The sequence below is a fragment of the Durio zibethinus genome, chromosome 24 (genome assembly GCF_047325235.1).
Source record: "Durio zibethinus cultivar Kanyao isolate XHJ-2024 chromosome 24, ASM4732523v1, whole genome shotgun sequence".
NCBI classification, from domain to species: Eukaryota; Viridiplantae; Streptophyta; class Magnoliopsida; order Malvales; family Malvaceae; genus Durio; species Durio zibethinus.
The window spans coordinates 669,391-681,895 of record NC_143185.1 but is presented as its reverse complement, the minus strand read 5'-3'; the positions used below and the strand labels follow the sequence as shown (position 1 = coordinate 681,895).

Sequence of the window (12,505 nt, the reverse complement as noted above, 5' to 3'; positions counted from 1 at the left end):
AAAATTTTCGGGTCGGGTACGGGTACGGATATTGTATATTTAAAATCGGGTCGGGTTCGGGGCGAGCAAAAACCCGCCCCGACCCGACCCGTTGCCATCCCTGCAACCAACCCTTGTTTTGACAGGAGAGTTTCTCATCAAGCCCGGCCGGAACAATCATTTCCAAAAGAGAAGAAAGTTTTTAACTTCACTTCAAATCGAAAAGGAGAAAGAAGTTAATTATATGCTATACCTTTGTTTCTGCTACTTCATCTTTGGTATATCCAAATCTAAATATATCTTTACTGTAAACTAAGAGGTCACATACAATACATCTTAAAGAGCAATAAAAGGAATGTTGCAATGAGAGTTTTTTTTTATTATTATTACATATTTTTGAAGGGAAAATTGTAAATAAAGGTACAAATATTGATTAAATCCTACTACGTCATACTTGTGCAAGCATTTGTTGTTCACATAAGAGATTGTTAACACTTACTGATGCAATGCACGTTGATATCTGGTTGTAACAAACGCCTCCACTTTGCACTCTTTTTTTTTTTTTTTTTTTTAGTTTCATGAAATTTTAGAAATATTCTTGAAATAATTTTCAATTTTTGTGACTTAAGAACCTGTACTGCAAAAACTGCTTCAACCCTTGCTGCAGATGGTCCTCACCTCAGTGAAAAGACATGCTGCAAATGGAGTATGTTTGTATAATCAGATCGGAAAACTCAAAAACCTTCAAACCTTATAAGTAGAGACATGTTAAGATATTAGCTGTTTAATATTCTCTTGCGTCTTTCAACATTCAGAGCCGCAGCAGAGCTAGAGCTAGAGCTGAGCTCATGAAACAGCGTGAATTTTTAAATTCAAAAGAAAATTACTGTGAATTGACTTTTTCTTGCTTCCAAATATAGTATTTTGCAATGTAAACATTACACTAATAATAATTCAAAATCATAAATAAGATTGTTAAAAGGAATATTTTAAGAAGAAATTAAGAAGTTGTGATAAGTTCAATTTTTTTTAAAAAGTAAATTGAGATTTTCATTCACGAAAGTAACTTATTGCAATCTACACTAATAACAGATTGAAGGAAATTGGGAGGATGACAGAATAAGCTCATAAAACATATATGCTGGATAGATTTATAAAAATTGCGAGTTTGAGAAGATTAATTTAAATCTGTAATATTTTTTAAAATGAATTAAGTAGATAATGATAGAGGAAATTAAGAATTTTGAAAATAAAGGCTTGAAATTTGAAAATTAATTTGTGAATTAATGTTTCTCCGGTGAGCCTTTTTGGCTGATTTAGATCGAAGTAAGAAACGTATTTCTTAGTTTTCTAATGTTTTGCAATAAGCAGTCTGATTTTTATTAGTTTAATCATGGAAAAGTGATATCAATTAAGAATATAATCGATTAGGTTTAAATCGATAAAATATTAAATTTGAACTTGATTCGATATTTAAAATTTAAAATTCGATTCGAATTTAATTAAATTTTATTTTTTTAATTTGAACTCAATTTAAAATAAAAATTAAACTATTCAAATTTATTTAATTAGATTTGATTAATATGTAAAAATAAACTTAATTTTTATATTCAATAAAAATTTGATTATTTATGTTCAAATTTAAATTCGAATTTAAAATATTTTATTAATTAAAATAATTAAAATATAAAAATTTAATTAAATATATGAATTATTAGAATTAAATATAAAAATATTTAAATTTAATTTAATCGATAAATTAAATTATTTATATTTAAATTTACTTTGATAATAATTAAATTAAATTTAAATTTTATTTTAATTAAATTTAAATAATTTATAAATATTAATATATAATTTATGTTTTAAGACAATTATAGAATATGCAAAGCAAAGAGAAGTAGTGTAGGTAGCTAGAGTAGTCTTTTTAAAAGGTAAAACTGCCTTATTCCTTTAATCATCTTGTTCAAAGAGATATAATCAGTATTTGTAATAAATGGTTGGTCGGTCCATCACTACTCTTAACGAATTAGCGTGAGAATCCAAAACTATGCTATTCTCTTCCACGTTTAGTATTTATATATTAATTTAAACCAATTTCACTTGTACTTTGCTCTGCCATGCTACAGCTGGCTGCCTGCCTGCCTTACTTGTTTCTTTTAGCGACCAAAATGTTTTATAAATTCGTTTTAAACAATACCATTTATATATATGTATTTTTTTTTAATTAGAATAGTCAGTTGTGGAATCTTGTTGGATATGTTATCACTGCTGAATGCTCATCCTCTTTACTTTCCCTAATATATTCCTTCCTTCACTAAATATTATTTTCCCAACAAAAAAAAAACCTTCTTTTTTAAGAGATGAAGCTTTTGACTTTAGAGTTCCATTTGATGCAATTGCAAAGACATAATAACTTACTTATTGAAAGATAGAAGAAACCAATACAGCAGAAGACATTAATTTCCTTCTTTTATGGTTTCAAAAATGTCAAATGTAGCCCACGTTAAGATTTAAAAGTCAAGCATAACATCTTTTTCTTTTTGTTTTTATCTTTTCAGTAAGCAAAGTATATCCATTTTTTTTCTTTTCGGAAAGGAAAAAAAGAAGGCTTCATTGCCTCTAGAGAAAAGGAGCACTATATATAAAACTAAAACCATACTGTGTTTTTTTTTTTTTTTTTTCAGTTAAAACTTAAAAGTGAGTAATCCTTATCCCTATCTATCCACATGATGCGGTGAAAGCAAAAGAAACAAAAGCAGGGCATTGAATTTGAGCGATTCTCTCTTAATTTTTTTGTTTAAAAAGAAAGAAACTAGTAGTACTAGCTAGTAAGTAAGTTGTTAGTTTCTGTTTCATTACAGGGATCATTAAATAGGACAGGTCATAAGTCATGTTCAGTCTCCACTCCTCTCTTGTGCATGGAAATGTGTGTCAGTTTCAACTTTCAGCTACAACAACGTTTTCTTCCTTCTTCTCAACCAATAAATTCCCTGCTGCCTGCAGATCTCTTTCTTCTTCATAACTGATCTTCCTCAGATTTATCTATTGATCAAGTCTAATATTTCCACTTCAGATCACTACTTAGTTTCCGACATGCTTAGATCATTAGCCAGGTACTCCTTGATTAATTTATACCTTCAAACTTAACTTGTGTTCCTTCTTTTTGTTTGACTAATGAATAATCCAGCAGGCAGTTCAAGTTTGTTACCAATGATCTATTCAGTAAGCAAGTAAGATTTTACTCCGCAGATCATGGTTCTCGCAGGAGGTAATTCAGCTTTTATCAACTACACCTTTCTTTTCATTTTTTGAATGGTAGAGTTTGAGATTGGCAAGTTTATCACCTTTGGTGGTGGATATATGGGTTAAACGATCTTCGTTTCTCTTTGAAATTAAATCTTGTGCCAAAAGCTGATGCTGAGTTCTAATTCTGAGCAGATCACATGTTTTTCCATTTGAGTTTAAAAGCATTAATTTTAATTTCAAGCAAGCATTTGTGATCTTTATTGTTTTAATGATCTTTCCCATGGCTTCACCCCTTACATCTAGCAAACCATTTTTTCTGAAAAATACTTTTGTATGAGAGACGTCTTAAGAAAATTAATGTAGCTAGTCTACACATGCATACAAGCTCGAGATCTGCCATATTTGAAGGTTCCTTTTGTTTTACCCATGTTTTCAGTCTTTGGCTTTATTCATTTTTAACATGATGAAACAGATCACTAACTTTTTTTTTTTTTTCCAAATTATGTAATCATTAAACATTTTTGGTTGAACCTTATAACCTGTGGTTACTTTTGATAATGGGGAAATTGTGGTCCTTTCAAATATTTGTTGTAATAAAGAATTAATTGTTCATCAATATTGGTTGTCCGCATGCATTTGACTTCATGAAGCTTAAGAAAAAACAGACAATTTTCTTAAAATTTTATAAAATTTACATATCATGCTTTTTAATACTAAAAAATTTAAAAAAAAATTATGAAAAACTAATTTATATAATATAAAAAATAAAAGAATTAGGTGTTACAATAAAAAAAACTTTTGGGACATTTTAAAAAAAAGATGAAAAAAAAGTGACAAAGTGAGTATTCGATTGGACATTGCTAAATGGATTGGCATTAATTGTCATCATTATGAACATTCGTTTTTTCAATACATTTTTTTGAATAAAACAATCATTCGCCCCTTTTTTCGCGTATGGTTAATATCTGCTTTGCTTATTTGGTTGTTCGTTCGAAAAAAGCAGGTTAGAAGGCAAAGTAGCCTTAATCACAGGAGGTGCAAGTGGGCTTGGCAAGGCCACTGCTTCGGAGTTCATAAAAAATGGAGCCCATGTCATCATTGCAGACATCGATTCTCAACTAGGGCCACAAGCTGCCAATGAGCTGGGCCCTGAAGCCCAATTTGTTCACTGTGACGTGGCCATTGAGTCCCAAGTATCAGAAGCTGTAGAAATTGCCATGGACCGTCATGGAAAACTGGATATAATGTTCAACAACGCAGGCATAGCTGGCCGGGCATTCCCACTGAGCATTGCAGAGCTTGACCTAGATGAATTTGATAGGGTAATGCGGATCAACGTTCGAGGCATGGTCGCGGGGATAAAGCATGCAGCCCGAGTGATGGTTCCAGTGGGATCAGGCTCCATTCTTTGCACGTCGAGCATTAGTGGGATTATGGGTGGGCTTGGGCCACATCCATACACAATAGCAAAATTCACAATACCTGGAATTGTCAAGTCCGTAGCTAGCGAACTATGCCAAAGTGGGGTGAGGATCAACAGCATTTCACCAGCTCCAATTCCAACTCCAATGGTGATAAGTCAAATAGCTCAAATATACCAAGGTGTTCCAAAAGAGAAGGTAATTGAGATTATAAACGGGTTTGGGGAGCTTAAAGGAGCCAAATGTGAAGAGATAGATGTGGCAAAGGCTGCATTGTACTTGGCCTCAGATGAAGCCAAGTACGTAACAGGTCATAATTTGGTCGTTGATGGAGGGTTCACCAACTTCAAGAATCTTAGGTTCCCCGAACAGCTTGTTTAATACCATCCCTTTCGTTTTGCTTTCTTCTTTGATTGCCATTATCATATTAATTAAATTAGCTTTTGCTTGATATAAATATATGGACCAAGGGATTTATTGATCAGTACGTTTGTGTGATGTAAATGTAAAACTTATAAATACTGAAACTGAAATAAATATATAACAAAAAAATTAAGGAAAGAGCTAATACTTTATTGTTTGCGAAATTTAAAGTAAATAAATAACAAAATATAAGCCCATTGGATGCATATATACTTAATTTAGAGGTAGGAAATATATCGGAATAGCTAAGCCAACACTCATTTTTGAAAGGTGGCAAAATGTAGTCAAGGAAAGACGAAAAGGACAGCTGAGAAGGACAAATATGGGATATATAAATATGCTCAAATTAAAAAAAAAAAAAAGAAAAGAAAAAGTTAGTTCCACGCATTTTATATATTTAGTCACGAGAGGTGCAACCCAAAATATTAATGACCTTGGCTTGGAATAATATATATATATATTTGCAGCACTGATCTGATGTATATATTGTGTTTGCCAAGAAAATTGTACTCCCATCTAGAGTTGGCATCGGGGCGGGGCGGGGCGGTTTTTTGCTTTCCCCGCCTCCGACCCGATGCTTTAATATTTTACTCGATACCCGATCCGTACTCGCTCGGAGGTTGTTATTGAAAAATCCGACCCCGACCCGCTAGAATATTTTTTACCCGAATTTAACCCGACCCGACCCGAATTTAATATACTACCTATTTAAATTTATCAAAAATGTAATAAATTATAATCTAAATATATTACAAGCATTAACAAATTTAACATAATCACTCATAAATTCAAACTTAATACATACTATTTTTTTATCTAGTAAAAATCTCATAAATTCTCATCATAAATAATATAATTATAAAATACATAAAATATAGTAAATTCAAACTCACAAATTCTTACCATAGATGATGGAATTATGAAATATATAAAACTTAGTAAACTAAAATTCAAATATTAAACAAGCATAAGTTAATAACTAAATTTAAACATAATACATGATACAAGATGAACATCAAAAGCTTAAATCACCACAATAAAAAGCTAAATTGTTTGAACATCCTTTCATCCAACATGATAAAAATCTTTCAAGACCACAATAAATCATTCCATCATCACTAAGCTCCATATCATCATTCTCCTGTAACCACACTAGTCCTATAAAATAAAACAATAAGATGAATAAATAAATCTCATAAAATAATATATTTAAAAATAATAATATAAAAATGAATTAATTAAAAAAATAATATTATTTACCAAACTAGTTATCTTTTCCTCAATCTCACTCTCATCAACATCTTCGTAAAAATACTTTTCTTCTAATAAAATTGACCCTACAAATAAAAAAATAAACTATTAACAAATAATATATAACAACAAAATATAATAACTAACAATATGCTAAAATAAAAAATAAAATTGCATAATATATATTATTGTACCTTCTTCTTCAGCCCATAACCAATTTTGACAACATGTTAAAGCTTCTATAGTTGATGGATGAAGTCTATTACGTTGCGCACTCACTAATCTCCCTCCGGTACTAAAAGTAGACTCTGAAGCAACAGTAGAAACTGGTATGGCATAAATATCTCTAACAATAAGTTGTAAGGTCGAAAATTGAGGTCCAGTTAGTTTCCACCAATTCAATATATCAAAATCTCCTTTTCTTGGTATGACTTCTTCATCCAAATAGCGATCTAACTCTGACTTTACTTTTGATTTTTTCTTTTTTTTCCTTGAAACAAAATCATCATAGTCTCCCAAATTTCCCAATTCAGTAGCATCAACACCATCTAAGAATGAAAAGCTTGAACTAGAAGGTCCTTCTTCCTTTTTCAAAGCCAATTTCTCCTCATACTCCTTAACCAAATCCCGACATATTTGTACAATCCTTTCAATTTCAAATTCAGCATTTTCTCCATAAATCTTTTCAAAGTAATACTCCAACAACTCTGTTTTGTATCTTGGATCTAAAATTGTGGCAACACCCATTATACCATGCACATCATTCCAATACTTTTCAAATTTGCCTAACATGCTCACAGCCATACATGAAATAATTCTATTGGTATGCATAATCCATTCATTCAATGCCAATCTGATTTTGCAAACATTAGGAAAATAAAGATTTGCAGTAGCATATTTTGTGCCAGAAAAACCTTCAGTGATATCATAAAACAATTTCAACTTCTCACAAATCTCAGTTGCAATGATCCAATCATTTTCAGTTGGCAAATATTTGTACAAAGGATCACCATGTAATTGCACACAACGAGGAAAGACATCTTTATAAAACAAAATTGTTCGAAGCATTAAGTAAGTAGAGTTCCATCGTGTTTTGACATCAACACACAACTTTTTTAAAGTTGGAATGCGCAATTGACGCGCTGCCTCTTCAAATTTTTCCCATCTCTTTGGTGTAGCACTCCAAAAGAGGACACTATCACGAATTCTATCAATTCCATCTCCAATCACACTTAATCCATCTTTCACAATCAAATGCAAGATGTGTGCACAACAACGCATATGAAAAAAAGTCCCACTAAGCAAAAGTGCATCACAACCAATTCTATCAATTAACAACTCAATAACACCATCATTCACACTACAATTATCCACTGTAATAGATGAAAGTTTTCTATCAATATTCCAATCTAAGAAACATTTCATCAAACTTGAAGTAATGACCTCTTTCGTATGTGGAGTTGGCACATATTCAAACCTAATTAAATAATCAATTATTTACACTAATTTAATAATTAATTCAATAATAATAATTACTTAATAAAAAATGAACAATATCAAAATAAGACAATTTAATAAAATATACCTGATGATGCGTTTTTGTAAGTTCCATTGATTATCGATGTAATGAGCAGTGACAGCCATGTATCCTCTTTTTTGGTGATCAGCAGTCCACATATCAGTTGTGATAGCAATTCTCCCTTCATTAGCTTTCAACTTAGATATTGTCTTTGCCTTTTCCTCTCTGAAAATCTTTAAAATATCACTCTTTATAGTATTTTGAGAAGGCATAGCAAACAAAGGTTGGAGACTGTAAGAATACTTTCTGAATTGCACATGATCAACCATTGATAAGGGGTATTCATGCATGATTATCATCTTGGCAAGCTCCCTCCTTGTGACATTTTGATCAAAGGAAAAGTTTTTTAATGTTACTTTTCCATCTGCCTTCCTTTGATTTGCTAGCAACACTTGTTGACGAATATCCATTTGAAATCGTTTACTGCACCTCTCTGAATGATCACGCAAATGACTTGTCCCATTCTTAGAAGCACCACCAAGTTTTTTCTTAGAATAATTGCATATTGCCTTCCATTCATTATTGATCTTCTCTTTTCTAAAATGTTTCCATACTTCTGATTTTAACTTACTTGAGTTATACCCACTATTATCAACTTCAGCACCCTCGTTAGTCACATTTAATGATAGAGTTGTATTTTCGTCAGATGTTGGAATAGGAGTTTGCTGAATTGGTGACTGATGTGAGGTAGAAGTAGGAGGTGTTGGGGAACACGAATTATCTCCCAAATTAGACATTTCACCTTCATTCATAAAAAAAAAAAATTAGAGTTATTATTTTTGATATTAACAAATAAAGCAACTAAATAAATTAACTGTTACTAAAAGCATAAGGACAACTATTCTTTTTCACGTTTCTCAACATCCATTTTTCAAGACTTTAATATTGTACTTAAGTTTCCTTAAATTTCTTTAAAACAAAACTGGAATTCCAACTTGCCATTGGAGATTTTAGGCCTATCATATATTAGAGAGCATGATTATTTTTACTCATTTTTTCTTGCAAAAAGAAAATAACAGTAAAAGTCTAGTGTAATAATTTTTTCCTTTGATAGTTCATATCATCCAATTTAAACAGTTACTCTAGCATTGACTCCAAGCAACAAAAGCATTTAATCACAAACTTGAAAATGATGATTTTATACAGACTTTTCTAGGTTGAGACCACAAGTAAAATAATATTACATATTCTCCTATTGTCACAACTACAAGCCTCAAAAGTAATACTACAAACCTAAAACAATGACACTGGTAACATTCAATTCAAGCATATTATATTGGGGTCTAGACATAGATTCACAAAGACATCATTCAAAAAATTTGAAACAAAATTTATCATTCACAAAAACATAGTCGCCCACATGCCTGAGGTCGATCAGTCGGAAGGGACTACCCTCAGAACTGGATGCGCCCGAATCTGGTTCTAACCAGTCGCCCACCTGCCTGAAGTCGATTCGTCAGAAGGGACTACGTCCAGAACTGGATGCGCCCAAATCTGGTTCCAACAAGACCCCCAGTCTGGATGCGCCCGAATCTGGTTCCAACCAGTCGCCCACCACTGCTTGAAGTTGACCCGTCAGAAGGGACTACGCCCAGAACTGGATGCGCCCAAATCTGGTTCCAACCAGTCGCCCACCACTGCCTGAGGTCGATCCGTCGGAAGGGATTACGCCAGAACTGGATGCGCCCAAATCTGGTTCCAACAAGACCCCCAGTCTGGATGCGCCCGAATCTGGTTCCAACCAGTCACCCACCACTGCTTGAAGTTGATCCGTCAGAAGGGACTACGCCCAGAACTGGATGCGCCCAAATCTGGTTCCAACCAGTCGCCCACCACTGCCTGAGGTCGATCCGTCGGAAGGGACTACGCCAGAATTGGATGCGCCCAAATCTGGTTCCAACAAGACCCTCAGTCTGGATGCGCCCGAATCTGGTTCCAACCAGTCGCCCACCACTGCCTGAGGTTGATCCGTCGGAAGGGACTACGCCCAGAACTGGATGCGCCCAAATCTGTTCCAACCAGTCGCCCACCACTGCTTGAGGTCGATCCGTCGGAAGGGACTACGCCCAGAACTGGATGCGCCCAAATCTGTTCCAACCAGTCGCCCACCACTGCCTGAGGTCCAGTCGCCCACCACTGCCTGAGGTCGATCCGTCGGAAGGGACTACGCCCAGTCGCCCACCTGCCTGAGGTCGATCCGTCGAAACGAAAGGGACTACTCCAGAACCGGATGCTCCCAAATCAATTAGTAAACAAACAAGATTTTCGGCAAAAGAAACAAAATTCAGAACCCTAAAAGAAATTACTTATATATATAGTAAGGGTATTTTGGTAAATATCTCGGGTCGGGTCGGGTTTCACATAAAACCGACCCCGACCCGAATCCGACATTTTTAAAAATAAAACCGACCCGAACCGACCCGAAACTCGTTTTTTCAAAAAAAAATTCGCCCTTAAATAATCGGGTCGGGTCGAAACCCGACGGTTTCGGGTTAATTTGCCGACCCTACTCCCATCTCATTCAAGGAATACTTACTCTCTTTTCCAGATTTATTCATTCAACTCATCCAAAATTTGATTGATTTTGGCTGAAACTCACTTTTCCACCTTTGGTTTCTAACACCATTTCTAAATAATTTAGGAGGTTAAATCTTGTTCCCTTACTAATTTACTACTAGTACTCATATATGGATATGGATATTTATGAAATTGCAAAGACAGCAGTAGGCCAATATCCAAGAACTCATCATGTAATAGCCAATAGCCAATAGTCAAAGCCCCATAGGGTTGGGGATACATGAAGAATGTAGATTGCATGCCTTTTTGAGCTGACAGAGGTGTCCCTCTATTAATAGCATAAGGTCCCAGGGTTTGGTTTGGTGTTGGTCCCGTCTATATAAGCTGTCATGGTGGGCTCGATCACATTCACTCCTCACCTTTTAAGCATATGGACACCAATCGAGAAAAAACTTCTCCATATCCATGTCAATGGAAGTACTATATGATCAAGCCTTACCTTAATTGTCAAACATTTGTGTAAGAAATTAAGCTAAGAAAATTTTATAGGGTGGAGCTGGGGGAGCTATCAGGCACCAGCATCACCACATGCCGGTCAGGTTCACATGTCGGGAGAGGCTATTGGCAAAGGCAAATTTGCAAACCGCCAAGTTAAAAAAACAAAGGGCGGGCAGGTACTGTACAAACAACTATGATAGATCTTGACCTTGCATAGGAAGCCGTAGGACCATGCTTTTGATTAGTCAGTTTCTCTTAATTAGTTGCATGTTTGCCACGTGTTCTTTCATGTTATCCACGTAATTGTAGTCTCTCACGTGAAGAGAGAGGCCCAAAGTCTTGAGTTAATTTTGTTGAAAGTTGAAACTCTGCTTCGCTTTCCCCTCTTCCTCCTCGACCCTGGAGTTTCTGGACGGCTTAAAGAAGTTGGCAAATGGCAAAGCTGCAGTCAGTTTTGATGTGCTAACCAAAATCTAAGTTAACTTGAACCATCATCATCGATCTCTAGATGAATAGAGAGGGAGACAAGTGTAATAATGGGAAGAGGAGATCATAAACGATTTGAATTAACAAGAGGGAAGTTGGGGAATAAAAAGCGGAGGGTTGATTGGGGAGTGGGTGCGGTGAGTGGAAAGGAGATCACGAGAAACTTGGGTTTTCTTTTGAAAAATTTATTCCAATTTAAATAAAGGTGTTGCATGGAGAAAATGGCAAATGAAATGGACTCCAATTGCTTTGCTATTTGAACGGGGAAAAGGGAAGAGGAAAGAAACCACAGCGTGCAATTTGAATGGTACTAGTAATTAAGAAAGCGGCAGAGGCAGCCATTGCTTGGTGTAGAAAGAGCTTCAGGTTAACTCAACTGTGACCACATGCAATGCAAGCTACAATCTGATCATCTTTTCTTTTTTTTTTTTTTTATTGTAAGAAATTAAAAAGGGAATATATGGGGTTAGAATGAATGAATGAATTAATGTGTGATAGGTTTTGAATGTTAAGTAACAATCTCCTTCCTCGTTTGATCATTGGTGTGCTTGTCTCACTTCTCTTCTGGTGCCCTTTTTACTGCATGATGATAATATATTATATTCTTTGTTTCTCTCTCTCTCTCTATACCATGAATGATCCAATTGGCATGACAGATATCTTTCTGAAAGATCAGGGCATTAAAAAAGAAGTGAAAATGACGTGTAATAGTATGTGATTTCATTTAATAGCTCGCTAGAGAGGATCTATCATTGAACTATTTGTTCCATTTACCAGGCAGCGTTCAAGATTCATGCATGTTAATATACCCGTATATGATGGGTTATTGCTACAGAATTGATTTTTTTTTTTTTTTGGATGGTCATTCATTGCCATTGGTCATGAAAGGGCAGCTAAATTTTTTTTTTTTTTTGTAAAAGAGGGTTAGTGCCCTTACAAGAGGAGGGGATGATTAGGGATCGAATTGAGACAAGTTTTTACTCGTCATGAATCTGATCCAATTTTATAATAAAAAAATCTGAATTTGAATTTGAACTCGAATTCGATTTTGATTTTTTGATTTTTTATATTTAAATTCAATTCGATTCGAAATTAATAAAAT

At 34.3% G+C, this 12,505-nt stretch overlaps 1 protein-coding gene across 1 annotated transcript; it reads left to right on the top strand.

Annotated features, from left to right (window-relative positions):
* Positions 1–2,404: 2,404 nt before the first annotated feature.
* LOC111316512 (zerumbone synthase-like) lies at positions 2,405–5,504 on the top strand. The gene is made up of 3 exons (XM_022918462.2): positions 2,405–3,095; positions 3,173–3,250; positions 4,232–5,504. The coding sequence occupies exons 1-3, from the start codon at positions 3,076–3,078 to the stop codon at positions 5,028–5,030; spliced, it is 897 nt and encodes a 298-aa protein (XP_022774197.2). The 5' UTR covers positions 2,405–3,075; the 3' UTR covers positions 5,031–5,504.
* The last annotated feature ends 7,001 nt before the right edge of the window (positions 5,505–12,505 follow it).